At 41.7% G+C, this 21,658-nt stretch overlaps 1 protein-coding gene across 5 annotated transcripts; it reads right to left on the bottom strand.

Annotated features, from left to right (window-relative positions):
• Positions 1 to 14,420: 14,420 nt before the first annotated feature.
• On the bottom strand, positions 14,421 to 21,272 carry SRSF1 (serine and arginine rich splicing factor 1). Of its 5 annotated transcripts, none has more exons than XM_074974969.1 (6): positions 20,891 to 21,264; positions 20,005 to 20,189; positions 19,474 to 19,646; positions 19,038 to 19,224; positions 18,511 to 18,630; positions 14,421 to 17,311 (listed from the first exon to the last, which is right to left on the bottom strand). In XM_074974969.1, the coding sequence occupies exons 1-5, from the start codon at positions 21,082 to 21,084 to the stop codon at positions 18,608 to 18,610; spliced, it is 762 nt and encodes a 253-aa protein (XP_074831070.1). In that variant the 5' UTR covers positions 21,085 to 21,264; the 3' UTR covers positions 14,421 to 17,311; positions 18,511 to 18,607. The 5 variants fall into 5 exon arrangements, with proteins under 5 accessions (XP_074831070.1, XP_074831073.1, XP_074831069.1 ...); XM_074974968.1 differs by having other exon boundaries at positions 17,305 to 17,606; positions 20,891 to 21,263; XM_074974972.1 differs by lacking the exon at positions 19,038 to 19,224 and having other exon boundaries at positions 20,891 to 21,270.
• Between the last annotated feature and the right edge of the window lie 386 nt (positions 21,273 to 21,658).

Below are 21,658 nucleotides of genomic sequence, written 5' to 3'. Positions count from 1 at the left end.
GTCAGCTAAACTTATTTATAATACATTTACACAATAGTCACACCTGATTTTTAAAGTACATGCAAATATTTTAAGTGTATCCCATTCCCTCCTCTTCCTGTCAATTATCTTCTTATATTGTAGTCTCCTTGGGACAGTGACTGCCTCTTTCTTTGTACAGCACATCCCACAACAGGGCTTCTGGATACAAGTATAATTTAATACTGAACAGCAGCAAAGACCATTGGTGGTTCAAAATTAGATACCATTTATCCCCTTTCCCTGGGTTTAGCAGACCAGGAGATATGGGTCTGTTTCCCTGTCCCCTCTTTATTTATTTATTTAAATGAAGTGTTCAGTTAAATAATCTAGACCTAGACCCAGCTTCCTGGACAATACCACCCTGCTTTCTTTCAAAGTGGCTCTAGAAACATATTACAAAATGTTGCCCAATTTCCCACTAGACTAAGTTACAGTAAATGTCAGCACCTGGGCTCAGATAATTTGTAGACTCCTTGGGACAGGGTTGCTTCCCAACACTGTAGGGCAGAGATGACCCCCAAAGGTGATCAAACTCATTCTGAAGGCAGAAAGGGGAAAAGGGGATTTAGGCCCTGCTTTCTTTTAAAAGGGAGGCAGGGAGAGAACAGAAGAGAAGAGATTCCTCCTGCATTGTAAATTCAGGTGTTACCTACCCTGGACTAATGAAAAACTCCTAGAATGAGGACGTCAAAAATCATATGGAAATAAAACTTGATTGTTGAGAGGGGGAAGTCATTGCTATTCAGACTATTTGCAACTGCTTTTTTTTGGTACTGATTGCTAACCCCTATTACTAAAGCACTTAGAAAAGCTCTCTCTCTTAAGGGTTCAACACCTAACTTCTTCAATTAAAGGCTGAGAAAGCTACAAGTCCTGATTCATCCAAGAAATCCTGACAAACACAAAGATCAGACTTGAGATTCATGCTGCTATTTCCTTTGGTTAGAAACAAAGAGGAAGAAACATTTTTTTTTTTAAAAAGGACATGAATTATTCTTAATAAATAATAAAAGAGCAAAATAAATGAAGGCCATGAGTTATTTTTTCCTCTTGACACAGCATATCTAGAACCTTGCAAGGCAATATGAACAGGAGCAACAAAATTCTCTCTTACTTACCTCAGACAGACCTAGAAACCCGTAGTAACTTCAGAGCTGTAGAAAGAGAAGCCTGTCTTTGGGACAGGGTGAACCTCAGCATTGTGGGCAAACCTGTAGGGAGAAAGGGCTTGTGGGAGATCCATTTATAATGGGTGTGTGTCTGTTGAACATATAGGAATTTCCTTTACCCAGAGCACAACTAGAAGTCTAAAAAGCCATTTTTAAAAAATGATTAAAATATATGCCCCAAGGCAGACCAGACTTCAGGTAACGCACATATATGTGCCTCAGTTTCCCCATCTATAAAATAGGGATAGTGACACTGCTCTCCTTTGTTAAAATGCTTTGAGATCTACTGAAGAAGAGCTCTGTGGAGCTTGAAAGCTTGTCTCTTTCACCAACAGAAGTTGGTACAATAAAAGATACCACCTGAGCCACCTTGTCTCTCATATAAAAGTGAGGTATTATTATTATACTGATTAAAGCAGTTCTGCTTCTAACAGACCTATGCCATAGGAACTTTGAATATTTTGGCATTGATCCTTTTCACCTCACTTACCCTAAAATTGTGATAGTAACACCAAACATTTTCCTGCTATTCTTCAATACAAGAGATGTAGGGCCTCGAAGAGAATTTCTTCTTAAACCCCCTCCACCAGCAAGGCCTCTTTCCCATACCTCGCGGGCACCTGCAATGTTGGAATGAATAAAATACCATCCAGTGCTCTCAGGACTATCCTGTGGCAATCAGTCTGCTCTATCTGTAACACATATGCCAGTGTGAATCAAAGATAATATTGCAAGATGCAGGATAAGCCGGTCATCACCATTGGCCCCAGTAACTCAGTCCCCTTTTGTCATAGATCGCTGATGCTGCAGAGACAGCTGCATAGAGATCAGGATTTGCAGCCTCCCAAGGGACACTCATTAGCAATGCTCCACAGGTTAGATATTGTCTAAGGTCTTTCCCTAAAACTTCCACCAGTTCAAACATTGAATCAGTTGTTAAAGCTGGGGAGAGTAGTAATGAACACAAGGCTTTGACGGACAAACCCATTTTTACTACAGTTTCATTTTGACTTACTCTCCAGCAGTTTTAACTGAAAATGGCAACCTGAGCCAGACAGGCTAGTGGTTCATCTGAACCAATGTTGGAACTGTCTGGTAAATTTCTACAGCCTAAGGACCAGATCTTGACGGTGTTGAGTGCCCTCCACTCCCATTACTGTCAATGGGAATTGCAGGTGTTTAGGACCTCACCAAAGGTGCTCAGCACCCCACAGGACCAAGGCTCACAAGAGGGATGTTTTCTTCTTCTCCATGCTTGCTCTCTGATGAACTTGGCCAGCCTGCCCAAAGAGCAGGAACTTAAGGATGTTTCCAAATCCCCAGTGCCGTTGCACTGCAAACATTCTCACAGTTATAAGTCGCTATCAGAGACTGCAACTTTGTGCAGAAAACTAACCCACATTATTCATGCCTCTTTGTCTCAATTAGTAAGCATGCCCTGGGAGACACAGACAGGTCAGAGAGAGAGGAAATAAGTATTGGCAAGCTTGTCACGTTCTGCACGTAATCTAACTAGCTGGTGTATTTAAAATGATCAGCCATGAAACAGTTAACAATTGCTGTGTTTGAAGTGCCACCATTACACAGTGCTGTCTGAGTGTTAACTCAGAAGCCTACTAACTACAAAGTACATGTTAATTATTTCACTATGGTTATTTTAACAGAAACATCTATTATGTTGGGGTGGCAGGCAGGACTTGTGTGATAATTGTATTTTACATTTATATAGCGCACATCTCAAAGCACTTTATGAAAGCATATAAGGATTATTATCCCCATGTCACAGCTGGGATAACTGGGATACAGAGATTATGAGCTGCCCACGCCTTCTGGGCAAGCTGGTAGTGGGCTGTGAGGCTTTATAAGGTCTTCTATACATTTGTCCTCAAGGTATTTCAAAGATGCAGTATTTTAACTAATCGCAAAACTGTTTGCTGAGGTACACAGCCATAATTTCACCTCATGAGTATGTACTTGAAATGCTAGGAAAATGGTGTCAAATATTTTACTTTAGAGGAGTCCCTTTCTGTTTATGCTCTGCTCCCAGAGAGACACAACGCGTTTTGAATTTCACGGCTTCAGGGGAGTGAAGAGCCCTTGAGTGTATAAATAAATTGAGAATACATTCCTAAGAATTTATTCTCAGTGAGCAGTTTCCTTTAGTCATGTTCTTAATTCCATGTCTTATTTATTTTCTTCTTTGCAGTCTGGTCTCTCCTTTTTCAATTATTCAGTGAAGTTAAAAGGAGACGTATTTAATAATGGATAAAAGGAAGCAAGGTGGGGACTTACTATTGCAGGAACTTATTGGGACAAGAACAGCAACTTAAGTTCTGAAGAAAGTACTAGCTATTCTAACGGATAACTGTTGCACCAGCAGTGTTCCTATGCAGCGCTCTGTGCGTTATGTGGGCCGCATCCACACAATATATATACTATCTGCATGACCCTGAGGATGTCACATGGGCTGCAGCTGTGGCTGACTGGGCTGCAAGCGGCTGGAGAACCACTGCTGTATAGAATATAAACATGCTAAAGGCTCTCTCTCCCTCTTCATTTTCCAGGACATCAGCTGGGGTCAAGTAAAACGTCCTCTACACCAGTGGTTTTCAAACTTTTTTTCTGGTGACCCAGTTGAAGAAAATTGCTGATGCCCGCAGCCCAGTGGAGCAGGGGATGAGGGGTGTGGGGTGTGGGAGGGGCTCAGGGCTGGGGCAGAGGGTTGGAGTGTGGGGGTGAGGGCTGCGGGTTGGAGCCAGGAATGAGGGGTTCAGGGTACGGGAGGGGGCTCTGGGCTGAGGCAGGGGGTTGGGGTGCAGAAGGGGGTCAGGGCTCTGGGCTGGGGGTGCAGGCTCTGGGGTGGGGCCAGGGATGAGGGGTTTGGGGTGCAGGAAGGGGCTCTGGGTTGGGGGGGCTCAGGGCTGGGGCAGAGGATTGGGGTGCAGGGTTGGGGCGCGGGCTTACCTCGGGCGGCTCCTGGTCAGCGGCACAGTGGGGGTGCTAAGGCAGGCTTCCTGCCTGTCCAGGCACCATGGACTGCGCTGCGCCCTGGAAGTGGCCAGCAGCAGGTCCGCCTCCTAGGCAGAGGCGCACAGCTCTCACCCGTGGGCACCGCCCCCGTTGGCCAATGGGAGTGCGGAGCCGCTGCTCGGGGTAGGGGCAACATGCAGAGCCCCGTGGGTCCCCTGCCTAAGAGCCAGACCTGCTGCTGGCTGCTTCCAGGGCGCAGCGCAGTGTCAGAACAGGTAGGAACTAGCCTGCCTTAGCCGGGCAGCACCGCCAACGAGATTTTTAATGGCCCGGTCGGCGGTGCTGACCAGAGCTGCCGTGACCCAGTCCCTTCCATTCTGCCACCCGCAGTTGGAAAACCACTGCTCAGGGTTGCCATTCCAAGCCAATTAATAAGCATATTGGACATGTTCCAAAGGGTGACCCATTGAATCCTCCTGGGCGAGGAGAGATGATAGCTAAAAGGAAAGGTATGCATGTCTGTAAAAGAGGATAATAAGAGGGAGGGCACCAAAGACACAAAAGATCTATCTCCTAGAAAAAGAATCTGACAGTTGCCCAGTTGTATGCACAGCAATCATTGTCTTTGCTCCCATGAAACACAACGCCTACAATCAATCAGCTAACGTGTTTCTCCCAGGAGGAAATGGAGGCATCATTTGTACACTGCATCTCACTCGTTTCCAGTGGCTCAAGGTCTCTAGGAGATCCTGCTAACAAAAAAAATGCAGCCACACCATTATCACAGGAAGACTGATGTTTCTGAAAGCTCTGTGGAGAACGTCATCTTTTCTTTACAATTAGGCTGTCTGGAACATCATCCCACTTTTCAAGAGGAAAACAGGATGCAGGAAATTACCAGCAAAGGTGGTTGAATTACTCTGGTGAAGTATTATTGAACTAGTGAAGAAGCAGCAAGAAGCTACTCAGAGAAAAGAAGCTTCATTAACAAGACTTGGTAGGGATTTTTGAAAGAGCTTCTTGACTTTTTGCTTTTCTGAAGTCCTCAAAGACAAGCTTGAGGTGGATGCATGTGCATTGCCGGGAGGGGAAATGGGGAAAAGGAATGTGGGAAATGCAGTATGGACACATAATGGAGACAGCAAGAGGAACTGTTGAAAAGAAAATAGGATTATTGTGATTAAGAGAGTAATAATCAGGATTGTATAACGACCAGCACTGGGAAAATCAATCACCATGGGTAATTGTAGCTATGATATTACTTATTGGAATAGTAGTTTCAGCACATTTGTTGAGAATATTCTTGCTAAAAGATTGACTTTTGTTGGCAGGGAAAAGACAGTTTGTTTACCTGGTAGCTCTAAAACCTATTACAGGGTGGCCCAACAGTAAGAGCAGAGGACTGGGGGTCAGGACTTTGAGGTTCTCCTCTAACTTTGTGATCTTGGGCAAGTTACCTATCTTCTGCTCACTTCCACTTCTCCAGCTGTAAAACTTATCTTTTCAGTCAGCCTACAAACAGTCCCCTCCTGTACACGCTGCTGCTGTCAATTTTTGTGTGTGTATGCTCAGCTTGGTCTTCCAGCACCAGGATGGGTTACCTTCTGCACAGAGATACGATGAAAGCACTGTTTCTCATTCCCAAGGCAGTTACTATTAGCCAAGGGGGAATATTACTAAAGGACCAGATTTATAAAGGTATTCGGGCACCTAAAGATGCAAAGAGGTTCTTCTGAAAATCCCACTAGGCACCTAGCTGCATCTTTAGACACCTAATTACCCTTGTAAATCTGATCCAAAGTCCCTAAACCAACAATAGTAGTTGGAAATATTATGACCCCTTGAATCTGAATGAGGCTACCTTATGACAAAGTAGGGAAAAGTTATGAGGTTCCTGACCAAAACCATAGAAATCAACCATTGTCTCTTTCTAGACCCTTAAATGCTCAGTCTGAGCAACTGCCTTCCATCACATTCTATTTACATACTAGTGAGGCTGGTGAAGAGTGCTGTCTAGAGGTTAGAACGTAAGATGGGGCTTGACATCCAGGTTCTCTTCTGTATTCTGCCACAGTCAGGCTCTGGGACTTTGAGTAAGTCACATAAGTTCCCCATGCTTGTTTCTCCATATGTAAAATGGGAAAAGAGATAGGTAGAATTGACTAGTTTTTAAAACTGCTTTAAGAAAAGGGCTGTATGTGCAAAGTTTTACTCAATTTACATTTAATACATATGCAGTTTTCCTAAACTTAAACATCGTAATTCCCTTCTGTATTTTTATTAATAGCAGGACAATCAAAAATATTTTCAGTCTAATATCTGTAAATCTCTCTTAGTGGACTGTATTCTTCACTTGTAGGGAGATGGATGATTTTATATATTATAGATTACATAGTTTGTTGTTCCATCACTTAACTTCTGTGGATCCTACAGTATGTATAATCCTAAGAAGGGGAATGGAAAGCCGACAAGGCTTCTAAAGGTCTTGCATGCTCAATGAGGCTGTTTGTCTGTGTCTAATGAGAGAGACAAGAGGTAGAAAGACTGTTTTATAGATCATGTTGTTTTTCATTCTCCCTATTTCATGGTGTAGAGCAGACTCCATGCTGCACTGACTTCTATTGTCTGGTTTTCTCAGTTCACTTTGCCACACCTGCTACAGAAACCCTTTCCTGTTTCCAGTGGAATTCTAGCCATCCTCACTAATCTTCTCTTGCCTTTGATGTCCTTGTGAATCTCAGCTTTGTCCCCTTTCACTCCATGGCCCTCCTCCTCAAAAGCCTCCCAGGGCTTTTTTTACCTCCCTCCCCCCCCATTCCTTTACTTTTTACTGCTTGTAACACTTGAGGGTTATTTCTTAGTCACAGGGAGAGTTCTTTCCCATAATGTCACTTTTATTCCCTCTCTTGCAAACAAAAGCGTGATTGGGCTGGCTTCTTTCATGTCAAATTTTGAACTCACAGTTTGAGTGGAACACATGATACAATCCTATTGTGTTTTTAACACTGTAGCCAAATGTTTAAATATTAAAAATGAATAAAAAATAAAAATTTGATTAGAGTTTTTAATCCATTTCCTCACACTCCATGCCCTTTATTTAAAATAAAACAAAACCAACAACCATGAATTGGAGGCCTAAATTAGTTGAGAGGTGCTCTTCTATTTCCTGTTGGCTGTCATATGATACATGAACTGGGCTGTATACCTAGCTCCATCACTGACAGTGATATGGGTAAATCACGTGATTTCTGCACCTCCCTTTCCTAATCTGTATAAAGGGGGTTAATATCAACCTTTCCACTTTTAGCGATAGCTGAAATATATAAATTGTTCATTTCTCCATTGCAGCCTCTTCCTCTGGACGTGTCACACAGTGCTGCTCGTGTATTGTTTGCAGGTTCTAAAAATTGCACCATCACTTTTATCTTATTTTTCCACATGGCCACTGAGTGGATGAGATGATCTTATTTTATTCTTTTCTAATTTTTGGCAGATTGCTATTGAGTGTATTTGCTTTAGAAGAAGCAGATATACATTAGTGCTGGTAATAGCTCACCTTACCTGATCACTCTTGTTACAGTGTGTATAGTAACACCCATTGTTTCATGTTCTCTGTGTATATAAAATCTCCCCACTGTATTTTCCACTGCATGCATCCGATGAAGTAAGCTGTTGCTCACGAAAGCTTATGCTCAAATAAATTTGTTAGTCTCTAAGGTGCCACAATTACTCCTTTTCACATTACTTAGGGAAGCTGATGTATAACAAATCATTATCTTTCTAGCATGTGTGCAAAATAATTGAAAATGTACAATAAACAGAACAGCACTTACGTGTGTCCCTGTAACACTCCCCAAAGCACTTGTTCTAGAGTTATGCTTTGATTTTAAGTTCTTTGAATCAGGGATCGCCTGGGTTTTTGGATAGGGTTTAGTGAAATGGTCTGGCATTGGTAGGCATTATGGCAGTACAATACAGATCTGTATTTCTGCAACTTTGGGAAAAAAGGAAGTGCCTCTTCTTTGCTTGGTGCATCCATTCCATTCATTAAAAACTTACATTTACAGTTGTTTCATTCATAAATTCACTCAATTTGACCTATGTAACACAGGTCATAGAATTTCATGGTTATTCCTGTATTGAGCCTAGTAATTTGTGTCTGAAAAAAGTGTATCTTTCAGAAAGGTAGCCAGTCTTGATTTGAAGACTTCAAGGAGTGGAGAATCTTCCAGCTCCCTTGCTAGTTTGTTCCACTGGTTAATAAGCATCACGGATTTATCATAATCATTGATAAAAAGACAAGGCTCTGCCTGGCACTATCCACTTCTCCTTCACCAATCTCAGGCCAACTCCTCTTCAGTGGGCAGGGAATGGTTTGTAGTATATGTGAAAGGTTAACAGTGTGCTGAGGAAGTGTGGTCACATCTTTAGAGCACCAGCCTTAGTCAGATGTGTGTTCTATTCCCTGCTCTTCCACTAACACATAGTGCAATCTTGGGCAAATCAGGCTCTTTCCCCCTCAGCACAGTAAAAATAATACCAAGTTAAATACCTCCTAGGGTTCTTATGATAAATAGTAGCAGAGTTTCAAATACATTGAGTCAAAGACAGTAGGAATCTGACAGGATTATGGTGAGTTTCTGTACAGTGCAGACCATATGGTAGCAGTGTCTAGTGAACCACCCTCAATCACAATTAACAGGACTCGCTCCCCTTCTTAGCGCTTCCCCTCCCATTTGTGATCTCACGACCTCCTTTCCAATCATGGAACAGCTTATTGGAGACTGTAGCAATTATCTGTCTACAGAGAAAAGCTGCGTCACTTTAGCTGCAGTGGTACAGCCGCTCCCCCCGGTACTGTGGTGTGGGGGTTCCCCCTCAGACCTCTTCCCCACAGCCTCCCTATTCAATTACTTACATCAGGCCAGCTTACCTGTGGATAGCTATACCGGTGTAAATGGGTTCAGAGTGGAGTACTATATTCTTATATGGGAAGAAGAGTAAGTTGCACCAGAACAAGCACATCTGCACTTGTAAAGTGTCTGCACTATGGTGGTTTAACTGAAATGGTGGGAGGGGGGAGTCACCCCCCTACTTTAACCATCATTGTAGAAAAGTAAAGAAGTTTATGAAGCCTTAGAATTTTTCAAAGCTCTAATGCAAGAATGTGTTTGTCTTTTTTGAAAGAGTTATAATTTCCTTTTGCACCTTTTCCTTTTTCTGTTCATTTCATCCCCTATTCCAGCAGTTCTCAAATTGTGGATTGTGACCCCGTTTTAATGGAATCACCAAGGCTGGCTTAGACTTGCTGAAGCCCTTGGGCTCAGGCTTCAGTCCCCGCCCCCCATCCTGGGGTCAGGCAGCAATTTTTGTTGTTAGAAAGGGGTCAGGGTGCAATGAAGTTTGAGAACCCCTGGCCTATTCTGTTCTCTAGTAATAAGGACAGACAGCACAAGGTGACCAGGCAGTAGTCTGAAAACCACTGACAAGTATTCTACAGAAGAGTTCTGGGAACTCTGGGGTAAAAGCTATCGTTGAACACGCAGCATGGGTATTTTTAAAAAATAGCCAGCGCATTGCTGTGCTGAAGAAAACAAATATGTATATAAATCCATCTGGTTCCTTAGTGAACAAGTAGTCTAAAGGTCAGATAGAGGTATTTTCTTAGTGAATTATAAACGTGGAGTTTCTGATAACATTTTATTTAATAGCAGCGGAACTGCTATAGCTACTAGAGGCAAACTACAACACAGATGTAAAAGTATTTGCTGGATACAGCACCTGCCCTATGGACACAGACGCTAAACTGACATTTATGTATTATGTAGCGGGGTTATGTTTATTAAAATATTTAGCTGTTTTCCCAGTATATCTTCTGCCTAGGGAAGCGTATAAAAAGAGACTTCTGGTCAGTTTTTCCATTTCTTTAGTTTTAGAAAGCTCTTAGTAAAGGAAGTCTTCCCCCACCAGACAGCACCACTTACTTTTTACATTAGTCAGTCATTTCTTGGCTACCCTGGAAAACTCAAATAGCAACTTAAGAACTAGAAACGTGATATGAGAGAATGAAAGCTGAGAGGCTGTGAGGAGGATTTTAGGGTGACTGTTAAAATTGGTGTTTGCTTTTGTTAACATCTGTTTAACTCCCGAACAAATATACACTTGGCTGACAGGCTGTATGCGTTAAGATTTCAGACACACACCTTTCCAGTACAGTGTAGCAACTTACCATCAACCTGAGTTTTCCCACACATTCCTATTTTAGAGAATGTAATAAAACAGAACACTAACAAGTTCAAGTTGTCTTTTTAAATCACACAACCTGTTAGCAAAAAACAGAACAAAAACACACCTTTTAAAAAAGTTATTTGAATATCACCGATCTTGCCCACTAGATGGCTCTACCGTCCAAAGAAGGATTTCATTTGTTTTTCTACCCTTCCTGAACTCTAACTGCCCTATTTTGTTTGTTCTTTTCTTTAAATTAAAAGAAAAACCCCCTCAAAGTAAATAATTATTTGTTTGGCATTTATGAAGGAATTTTCTTCAGAATAATCCATATTTGTCCATTAATGTGTCTAGCAGCCTGTATGGTTAATCACAAGCCAGTACACAGGGATTAGCAGAAAGCACACATGATTCTAAAGAACTACGCAAGGCCACACAGTGAGTCAGAAGCAGACCTGAGATTAGAAGCAAAGTGTGTAGCCCATAATCCAAAACTCAGAGCCTTATAAACACTCTTCCCCACATTCTTAAAGACATACACAATTCCAACAACATGCAAAAGGGAGTGAGGTCATAGTAAACGAATGTGCAATTTACAGGGATGAGTTACGAGGCATGGGACCTGAAGCCCTGTTTCTAAAATGTATTCCTCATTGTCCTCTTTTGCCAAGTTATTCTATTTACATTAACACTGAAGAGTCTATGTGGAATTAATTTTATGTCAGAACATTATGTGACAATTGTCAGACCTGTGATAAAGGCTCAAAATGCACTTAAGATTACACAGTCCAACTTGTCCTTTAAAAATAAATTGAGTAGACACTGCACCATTTTTCAAGAGAATGTACAGATGTGCACAGCTATAATAGGGAAACATCAGAGTGGTAATAAGATAAAAGGACACAGGTTAAAATCCACCCTGTGACAGTAGTATGTTTTTACTGGTGCCTGTTTAGTGATTTAATATTTGACCTAGATGATCAATAACTGACAAAGTTCAATCAGGTCATTTGACAAAGAAAATGCCTAGACTTACAGAAAACTATACTGAAGAACTGCAACTACTACAATTAAATAGAGCTGAACCAAAAATCTTGGAACTCAAACCAATGAGGTCTAGCAGATAAAGTTACTGGACTGGATGTCAGGAAACTTACTGTTCACTTTATGATGGACCAGAAGCTTGAAGATTTAGCTAAACCACTTACCAATATAAAAGTGGGTTAAAGGACAAAGTAAGAGTATTAAAATGGAGAGGTAATTACTCATGCGAACTATGCCCGTCTCAAATTTTTAATGACTATGTTAGTGCCACTGCTGTGATTTTGTGCACTAAAGATGTTTCAAACATTAAACTCTGCTTCGAGTAGTGGTTCAATAGTGGATTATGTAATGACATCATAACTCAGACTTCTTGTCTAGTTTCAAAGCAATTCTGCAGTGTTGGCGTAAGAAGCACATCACTTAACCTGTTCTGTTCCTCATCTATGAATTGGCATACCTATTTAAGAGGGAATGTTGCAAATATTAGTTGGTTAATGTGCACAGAACTTGGCCTTCAACTAATTCATTCATAACTGTATGCATAGTTATTGTCAATTTTAAACAAATTATATTTTAAATTGAAGTTAATTTAGGTTGTGTGTTAACTGGAATGAACATAAGTATGTTTGGTTGGAAGTGTATATTTTCTATTTTCATTGTGTTAGTTAAAAAGTAAAGCTACGAAACCAAACACTGTTTTAATTACACTACTCAATTTAGATATTATGACTAGGGATGTTCTGCACTGAATACAGTGGACACTACAAGTATCAAATCTATCTATGACTTATCCACAAAGTAGTTTGTGAGTGACAAGCCTAAACAAGCTATTACCAAGCAAGATTCAGGGATACATTAAAGTAATTTGGCATTTTCCCCAAAGGATTCAAAACCAATAATCATATTAGCAATATTAGTGAAGAACCATTTAGTTTCAGATTTATTAGAGGGTGGATAAATTTGATCAAGACAAAAACCTATGGAACAGGGAAATAACTAAGTTGGGGCAAGTAGGGGGCATGAAACGTGTACCACCACTTAACTCTGCACTGAGATGTAAATTAAATTGCAGGAAGTCAGACAATTGAGGAATGCAGATTTGAAGAGGGTGGGGGGAATTAACTGATGAAGCATCCATGATAAAGTCTCTTATGGAACTCAAAGACTTTTATGTTCCCAGTGGCAACCAACACTTGGATGTTCTACTACAAGAAAGGCAGTCAACCAAAATTGTATCAGTGAGCAAAAATATTACAGAATACAAACAGCATGTAAAAGGACAGGGATCCATTCTCGGTCATGTTGCTTTTCTAGTTAAACACATCAGAAAAGAGAACCAATATTTTATTAATCATTTTAAAATGAAGTCTAATCTTATCAGTTCATTTGGCAAGTCCACCCAGATGTTTTATTTGGCACAACCAGGATGAAAAACTTTGAAGTGTGATCTCACCATGTCAGACAAAAGAGACATGTAAGTAGTTTGCATTGAATGGCATGAATGCTTTTAGATAGGCTCACTTGCCAATTTTTATGGATTCAACATTTTTCCCCCCTCCAGAAGGGCTTTCCAGAGGAAATTCTGACTTTTAGAAAAACACTAAGAATTTTAAATGGGAAATATTGTCATGGTGCCTCATGCCTCCATTCTCCTTTATGGGTCAGGTTCCCCACCACACAGGCTACAACTCTGTTGATACACCTCAGGTAGGGATTCTCATGATGCACCACTGTGATTCAGCATGAGAAGCAGCTATGGTGCATCACTGGAGATGTTGTCTGCCTAGAGAGTGCCCAGCTCAGAGAAGACTGAGGACATTAGGCACCTGAACTACAAATGCATGAGGCACTGTAGCTGAAATGTTCGGTTTCAAACTGAAATGAGGAAGTTTTTTGTGAAAGATTTATAAAAGTTCTCAGTGTTAAATTTTTCACCAAAGAAGCTGATTTTTTCCCCATCTGGTATTGGGGGGGGGGGGGGGGGAAGGAATGACTCCACATTTTCCAACCAGCCAGTGGTAGAGTCCATATTGCAGTAGCATCAACCCCAGTTTTTAAAAAACCCCTCCCCCCCCAGCACAACGTACTTCACTGTGTATTCCATTACAAACAAGCAACTGCAAAGAACAGGGATAAAACCCAGAAACTGTGTGAAAGAAAGAAATTACTCCTCAGCAGATTCACACTGAGATTGCGATGCTGCTACTTTTGATATCTGAAAAGATTTACATGCAGGAATGCAGAAAAAGAGCACATTCCAAACTCTACCATGCACTGCTGGGAGAGAAAGATGCTCAAAACTCAGTGCAGTTTTCCTTGCATGGCCATTAGATCATAAAAAGGGGAAGATCACATTTATAACTGATGTTAACAAAATGATGGCATATTTCTCCAATGGAAGCAAAAGAGTTGTTGTCCTTCATATGGTAAACAAAGCCATGCGGGCAGCTTTAAGTTACATTTCCCTCCCCATGAAAACAGTCTGTTTAAATCTTCACATTAATTTAAACTTTATCCTTCTATTATCTTTGGAGCATATGTATACCCAAGGCATGACTGGAAACTTCACCCTGAATTTTAGGAAGTGCAAGAGTCACATGGTTTAACACAAAGCATGTGATCCCAAGGAAAGTCTAAAGGTGAGCATACTCCGGCTGCCACAACTTGTGTAACCTTACTCTATTGGTAGTCCAGGTGTCTACATGGCTCCTCCAGTCTAGGTAACAACAGTGTCAAAGGAAAGGAGCCAAAGAGACATGATACGAAGACAGCATGCAAGGACACCGATGGATACAGGAGAGGACAGATTCACACAGACCAAGTCCATATAACACTTTTCCTAGCTCTGTCTAAGAGTTTAAACCCTTCTCTAATTGTAGGTCAGTAAGCCACTGTAGTCCATTAGTTGTGTACTTTGGCTAAAAGAATTGTAGAAGAGATTGGAAAACATCCTTTTTGAAGTATTGAAAGAAAAGAGTATTTTGCATTATAACAATTTTATTTCAGGATCTCAAAGTGCTTTACAAACATCAGTACTTCAACACTGTAGTGAGGTACATATTGTCTCCATGTTACAAAGAAAATGGAAATTAAAATGATTTGCCCACTACCACATAGGAAACTTATGGAAGACACAGGAATAGGGACCACCAGTTGCCATGTCCTGTACCCAATCCATTGAATCATTTCTCTTCAGCAGTCAGCAGGAAAGAAAGAAACATCTTCAGAATTATTCCATTTCTTTCTATTTAAGTTTATATGTGAAAGAATAGATGCTGCTGTTCTGTTTAAACTAGCAGAGGTTAACATCCTCCAACCTCTTAGAAGTACGCTGTTGAGTGATTCTTTAAGGAAAGTATTGTCTGCTTCACATGGACCTAAAAAAGCCCATAGCAATATTTTTTTAAAGCGCAGGTGTTTATATTAAGCCAACAGGCCAATAAGTCCTCCTCCTCCTCCTGGCATAGAGGGTGCAGTACACATCTGCCCTCCATTCCATGGTGGTTGTCTTTCACTAGGGCTAAGTGTACTTTGATTGCAAACCACTTTGAGATAACCCTGGAAGCAAATGATTTTCAAGTATTTAACATCTATAGCTTAATTGCACATGAAGCAGTTTAAAAAATGGGTTTCCAGTATGTACTGTAAAACTCACTGTATATTTATTCAGACATGTTGCTTACCTGTCAAATTTTCAGACTGCTGGGAAGTGCAAGTCAGGTCACTTTCAACTTCTTGGCAGATTTCTTTTTTAAAATAGCCCTTTAAAAATGTCAGCTTCCCTACCAGGATTAACCTCATGCCATTCTCTAGCACAAAGCTCTGCCAAAGGACAATGGGCTGTATTGTCACACATCATGACAGCATTCCTGGGCTGCCATCATTCCGTACTTCCACTAGTAAGCATCCCTGCTCCCCCAACTTCCTTTAGAAGTATATGAAAATTACTTGTAATGTTGCTCTCTCTTGCACCCCAATACAGGATTACTATATAAAGTTTTAAAACCCCAATTGTGATATGCTTTCTACTTGAATTTATATCCCCCTCCCACATGGATGCTTTTACTCATTGTCATCTGAGAAGCTCTACAACGGTATCTATAAGCAAGTAGAAATTCCAGTCTCATTTATGCAGTATAGATTGTGCCACATTTGTGAAGCACACACATTACACTTTACAAAGTAACATCATTGATGCCAGTAATTTCATATTAGAACAGTGCCCACAAGTCTATTTAATGGAATAAAAATCTAGATTCTCACCTTGAAATGCAATGTACTTGACATCTTGATCACTGCAGTCTGGATGCTAGCCCTCCCTGCCATCCGGAAACAACCTACAACCACCTCTGAAGGGAATCAAATCTTAACATATATTTACACCATTAGTCTGTTTAAAATTAATAGTATGACAGCTCTCCTGTCAGTGTTGGTTATGAAACCCATCTGTGCAAGGGTTATAAATCAGACTAGGTAAATCTATTTTGGCATCTTATTTAACCTTAATCCTGTAAGCATTCTGATCTTTACTCAGTGATTACATCTTACATATTGCACCCCCGCTCTTGCTTACTCTCAGCACTCCATTTCACAATGGCTTTTATATAGTGATTTTATTGATAGTGTATGGTGTATTTATATTTAAATTTAAGTAATAGCAAGTTTTAAAAGGAGATAAATTTGGCTGTGAACTAGTTCTGATGATACATGGTTATATGTTTTATAGCCATTTAGAAAAGTTTAATGTCACATTCGGATACACCAAAGAGTGTGTTCTACAATGACACACCGTGGGAATTAAAAGGACTTAGCCTGGAGCTAAGTAACAGACCCACGCGTCCTTACTCAACAGCCTACAATACAATCATGGTTTAATTACAAGTTTAACCCTCTCAGGATTTCTTCTTGACAACCTATAATATTTAATCTTCACACATATTATATATGAAGTCCAGTTGAATATTTGTAATTCCCCAATTATCTAAACTACTTAGCATTTTATTTTAACAGTCTGAAGCATATTTTAGTCCTTCCTACCATATAGTTATTTACTTTCATCAGGATTACAACCAAGCTTGCTCTTTATAGCATGGTCCCCTAAAAAAGTTTGTCTACATCTTTTGTCTTTAAAAAGTTGTTGCTAAGAAGTTTTGTTAACTTGGCTAAAACTTGTGCTTTTTTCCTGTATACCCTCAATAACTAATCTATGTCCATTTTGTGAGAGATTGATGCTTTAGAGGCAATAAACTATCAGATTACAATAGCAAGAACAGATACAACAGTTTATAACGTTAAAAATCTTACCATACCATTCCAACCTTGGTTGTCTTCATTTTAAAAGAAAAAAATATCAGTGAGCTTGATCAGTTAAGAGTGACTGATCAAAACATTTTCTATAAAATATGCGTCACAGTATTCTCTTCAAATTAAGAAATCCTCTATATAATCCTAAAAGTTAAAAAGAAGCGACCTGCTTAAAACCTCAACTATTAACATTAAGAGTTGGTGTGAAAAAATGGACCTTTATGGAACTCAAAATAAAAGCCCCTTTGTCTGAATACTGTTAAGTGTAACCTTTAGTCTTATTGTAGTTCATTGTGGCAGGACTTTGATGACTACCTTAAGATTCTTACATTTGACAAATGAGAACAACCATACAATTTTTTTTTAAAATTTTATTTGTCAAAGAAAAAAAAGGCAGTAAGCCAATTGAAAACCTACTTAATCTTTAACTCCAATTTATCTTTAAATTTAGAGAAATGACTGATTTTTTTTTTTAAACAAACCCCCCTTTTCCCCTTTAATGTTTACCATCTACTCGTGCTGAATCCTTCCAAGGAGATTGCTCCAGCGTACCTCTCCAGGTCCTCGCTTTGCTCCTTTTACCAAAAAAATGAAAAAAAAAAATGAAAAAAAAAAATCCATCGTGCATCTTAAGGGCTCCAATCGTCAAAAATAGGAAAAAAAATCTTTGGAATAGCCAATTGAGTTGAATAAAAAAATCCACACGAATGCGGTTTGGTTGGGGCAGGAATCCACTCCTATGTTCCTGGTAATTTGATCCCGCTCCATGAATCCTTGTAATTCAGCCTCCCTATCCTATCCACATTATGATTTGAATCCAATGATCCAGCTCCAAGGATTGGGATCCAGTGAGCCCTCTCCAATCCAAACCTTTATAACCAGCAAAACCAAAAAAGAGGAGGCAAAAAGTTAGATACTGTAATGAAAAAATAGGATTCTGGGGAATGATTAGTTATGTTTGCCATCAATTAATAAGAGATGTACATTAATAACTATCAATTCCCCAAAACAAACTTTTGAATGGTGATGTTCAGATAAATTTTAGGAATATTAATTATTTGGAGAAAACATTCTAATATTTACATATGTCAACTGATAAGGCCAACATAGTCACTGTTGTAAGGTGTATTACAGGTTTTGTGGTTGCAAAAATTTTTTTTTGATATTGGAAAAGTTTATCACTAAAGCCATCCACTTACTATATGTCTAAACTAAAGCTAGTATTCCCATCTGGAAGGTAACAAAATTAACTAACTGAAGTTTTCAAACATATTAGTGAGTCAACTGTGAATTAGTCTGAAGGGGAAGGGTTGAGATTTAAGGAATTATTCCCAGCCAAGTTTTCTATATTTTGTTTTCATTCTGATACTTAAAAAAAATGTAATAGAAACGCTGTATCAGTCACACAGAGGACATGCAGATTTTAGCAGTATTGATATTATACTCTATCTGGTTTCAAGATTCCCTGCATCTACAAATGTACCAGCACTACGTCATATTAACATTTGTAACTGAATGCAGCATGACAAACTAAACCAGTATACTCCACCCTCCCTGATTTTTTTTTTAAAACTAGAATGGAATAGAGATACAAAAGCAAGTAATTTAGCCACAATTGCCAACATGGTTTTAAAGAAAAGAGCAATTGTAGTCTACAGTAACTAAAACATGCCTGTAAAAGTTACAAGATAAGGTGTATGTATATACTTATTTAACCATGGTATAAGGTCAATACTGCCAATTTCATCTGTGACAATAGCACTTGGAGTCATACCATTGCCTCCATTATTGATCTGATCCTCCTCAATCCTCCTTTTGACAATCCTAAAATGATTGACATGTGCTCCACAATCCTTTAATCCAAAGCATTCTTAATCCATCTCTTCAGATATGTCTACAGAAAGACACATGAAAAGGCAAGATAAAATATAAGATCCCCCAGAAGAAACAAGTTAACCACAAACATCCCAACATCCCCAGCTCGTATAAACCATAGCTGAACACTGAGACATTTACACAGCAATACCACAGTCTGCAAAGTGTGGGTAGTTAACTTTAACTAAATTTAAACAATCCTGGCTATAACATCAATTAAAATACAATTTACCAAAGACATGAGGGGAATGTTGATGTTAAGGAGCAAATACTCACTAGGGATATTACACAAGAATGCAATTCAACACTTCAGCCAATTTGAATAAAACAGTTTGAATTAAAAAATTAAAGACTGTACTGAGTAAAGGAAAACTGTGTACAACATGGGGTTCTACAAAAAGAGAGCATCACTAATCATTTATGTACGAGAACGGGATCTGCTGTGACGGGGAGAGTAGCGTGGAGATCCTCTGCTTCTTCTTGGGGAATAACTGCGGCTTCTGCTGTTGCTTCGACTACGGCTTCTGCTACGACTACGGCTGCGTGACCGAGATCTTCCATAGCTTGGACTTCTTGGGCCATCAACTTTAACACGGATGTAGGCAGTTTCTCCCTATTAAATAGACAGAACTTTCGATTGAAAGGTCTAAGATTTTTAGCTATCTTTTCAGGCATGCTGATACACTGATTACACTGATATAAAAACACAGAGATAGATCTCAAAACTCTAAATGAGAATCTTATTGTAAAAGACTCAGCTACCTGCATGTTAGTATAGTAGAGACTTCGTGTCCTTACCTTCAAATCCTATTGTTAAGCCCCGTGTATCCAATTCTGGCCCCCCAAAAAGCATGAAACCTACCTCATGAGATCTAAATTTAGTGTTATCCAGTTTTCGCACTGCGTAGGTCATATCTTCTTTCCGTACAAACTCCACGACACCAGTTCCATCTCGGAAAACATCAGCATAACATACATCACCTGCTTCACGCATGTGATCCTTTAAATCCTGCCAACTTCCACTTGGAGGCAGTCCTGAACAAAAAGCAGGTTCCAGATTACTTCAAATACAAACTTTTATTATTTACTTTCCATTTACAATGCATCACCTCCCACTGCCGGGTAAAGGAATTGCCTATTATAGTTGAGAGAATGTCTTCCAGCAGGAACCCACATAATATGCACACTATACAAAAATGTTACTATTATGCTCCTTAGAGGCTGCATAGCACAATGCTAAACAAATAAATACACACAATATCAAAATACAATATAGCTAATTGACAAGTGTAGCATCCTTTGCCATTAAGGAATGACTGTAAACATGCCACAACTGAACTCATAAGAATCGATCTCATAATCCTGAGCAAACCAAGAGTATTAAGCAACTTACCGGAAACTATCACTCGATACTCAGACCGCCGGGACGGGGGGCCATACCTGCCCCTGGGGGCCCCACCACCTCCACCTCCGCCACCTCCTCTGCCGGTGCCTCTGCCGCTTCGGGGAAACTCCACCCTCAAACGATATCCATCATAATCGTACCCATCCCTTCCGTACACCGCGTCCTCCGCATCCCTGCAAGAGAAGGGCGAGTGAGCAGAGGCCCAGCCACACCGCACTGCAGAGGCACAAGCCGGACAACGCACATCCTCCCTCCCTTTGTTCCCTTGCAGCCATTTTCCCGCCCTAACCAGCAGGCACCATGTAGCCCCGCCCCGAACAGTTGAGGCCAAGCCCCAGCTCACCTCGTCCCCCTCTGCGATAAGCTGCTGCAGCATGGCTGAGGCAGACAGTCACCTGAGGGGAGAGCACGGCAAAGCGAAGGCCGGGCGGTGCCCGCCGAGGACACTGGAAAAAGGTCTAGGCAGACATGGGGGGGAGGAGGATCTGTCCCCGGGCCCTCCAGCAGGAGCGCTGTCTGCATGGCATGTCCCTAGGGCTGGGGAGTGGTGCCCCCAGGACGGAGCGGGATGTAGCGGGGTTTTGGCAGGCCAGCGTGTCCCCGTCCCCCACCAGGAGAGAGAGAGGATGTAGCGGTGTCTCGACAGGGAAGCAGCTCCCCCCACCCCCACCGGGTAGGAGACGTAGCGATATCTCGGCAACGAAGCGGCTCCCCGACGGGAAGCCTGGAACTCAGAGCGGCCCCTGAGGGCTCCTCGATCTGCTCGCCATGGGGGAGGCGAGGCAGCCCGGCTCGGGAAACGGCCCCGCTCCCGGAGGCGAGCACCGCGGAGGTGGCGGCGGGTCTCACTGGGAGTCCTCGGGCGGGGCCTCACCTGGGGTCCTCGAACTCCACGAAGGCGAAGGGCGGCCCGCCGCGGCGGTTCTTGAGGTCGATGTCGCGGATGGCCCCGTACTTGTAGAACACGTCCTCGATGTCCTTGGTGCGGATGTCGGGCGGCAGGTTCCCCACGTAGATGCGGCAGTCGTTGTTACCGGCTGGGCCGCGGATCACGCCCCCTCCGGACATGGCAGGGTCAGCAATGGCTGCGGCGGTGACGAGCCGAAGCTGGTACAGTAAACGGGTAAGTAAGCGGCGGGAACGGGCCGGACGCTCAGGAGCAGCTACACACGCCGCCTCCCTGCAACCGCTTCAAAATGGCGACTGCCGCTTCCCTCGCGCGGCCCCACAGGCGCAAGGATTCTAGCACGCCCCACGCAGCGCTTGCCCCCTCCGCTTCGCAACACTCAGCGTTCAATGGTACACAGTGCTGTGCCGTTCCACCTCCAAGGCGCATGCGCCGCTGAAGAAAAGGAGTCCGCCCCTTAGCAGCCGCAGCTTGGAAGCCCCACTAATTCCGGCCGCGCAGTCCTCGGCCTCGAGAAACCACCCCGTGTAATGACCCTTATAACCTAGGAATAAACGTTCACCGCGCTCGAAAAAGTTCCCTTCAGCCGCTGCAGGCCTGGGGCCCTCAGACATCCGGTGAAGAGTCCACGCAAAGAAGATCCGGCCCGGGTGGAGAGGAGGGGTATATCCCACCATGCACCGCGCGGGGGGAGCTTGGCGCCAAGGAGAGGCGTTATATCCCACAATGCAGTGG

The sequence above is a fragment of the Natator depressus genome, chromosome 17 (genome assembly GCF_965152275.1).
Source record: "Natator depressus isolate rNatDep1 chromosome 17, rNatDep2.hap1, whole genome shotgun sequence".
Taxonomy (NCBI): Eukaryota; Metazoa; Chordata; order Testudines; family Cheloniidae; genus Natator; species Natator depressus.
The sequence above is the reverse complement of the archived record's forward strand: the minus strand, read 5'-3'. Positions and strand labels throughout refer to the sequence as shown.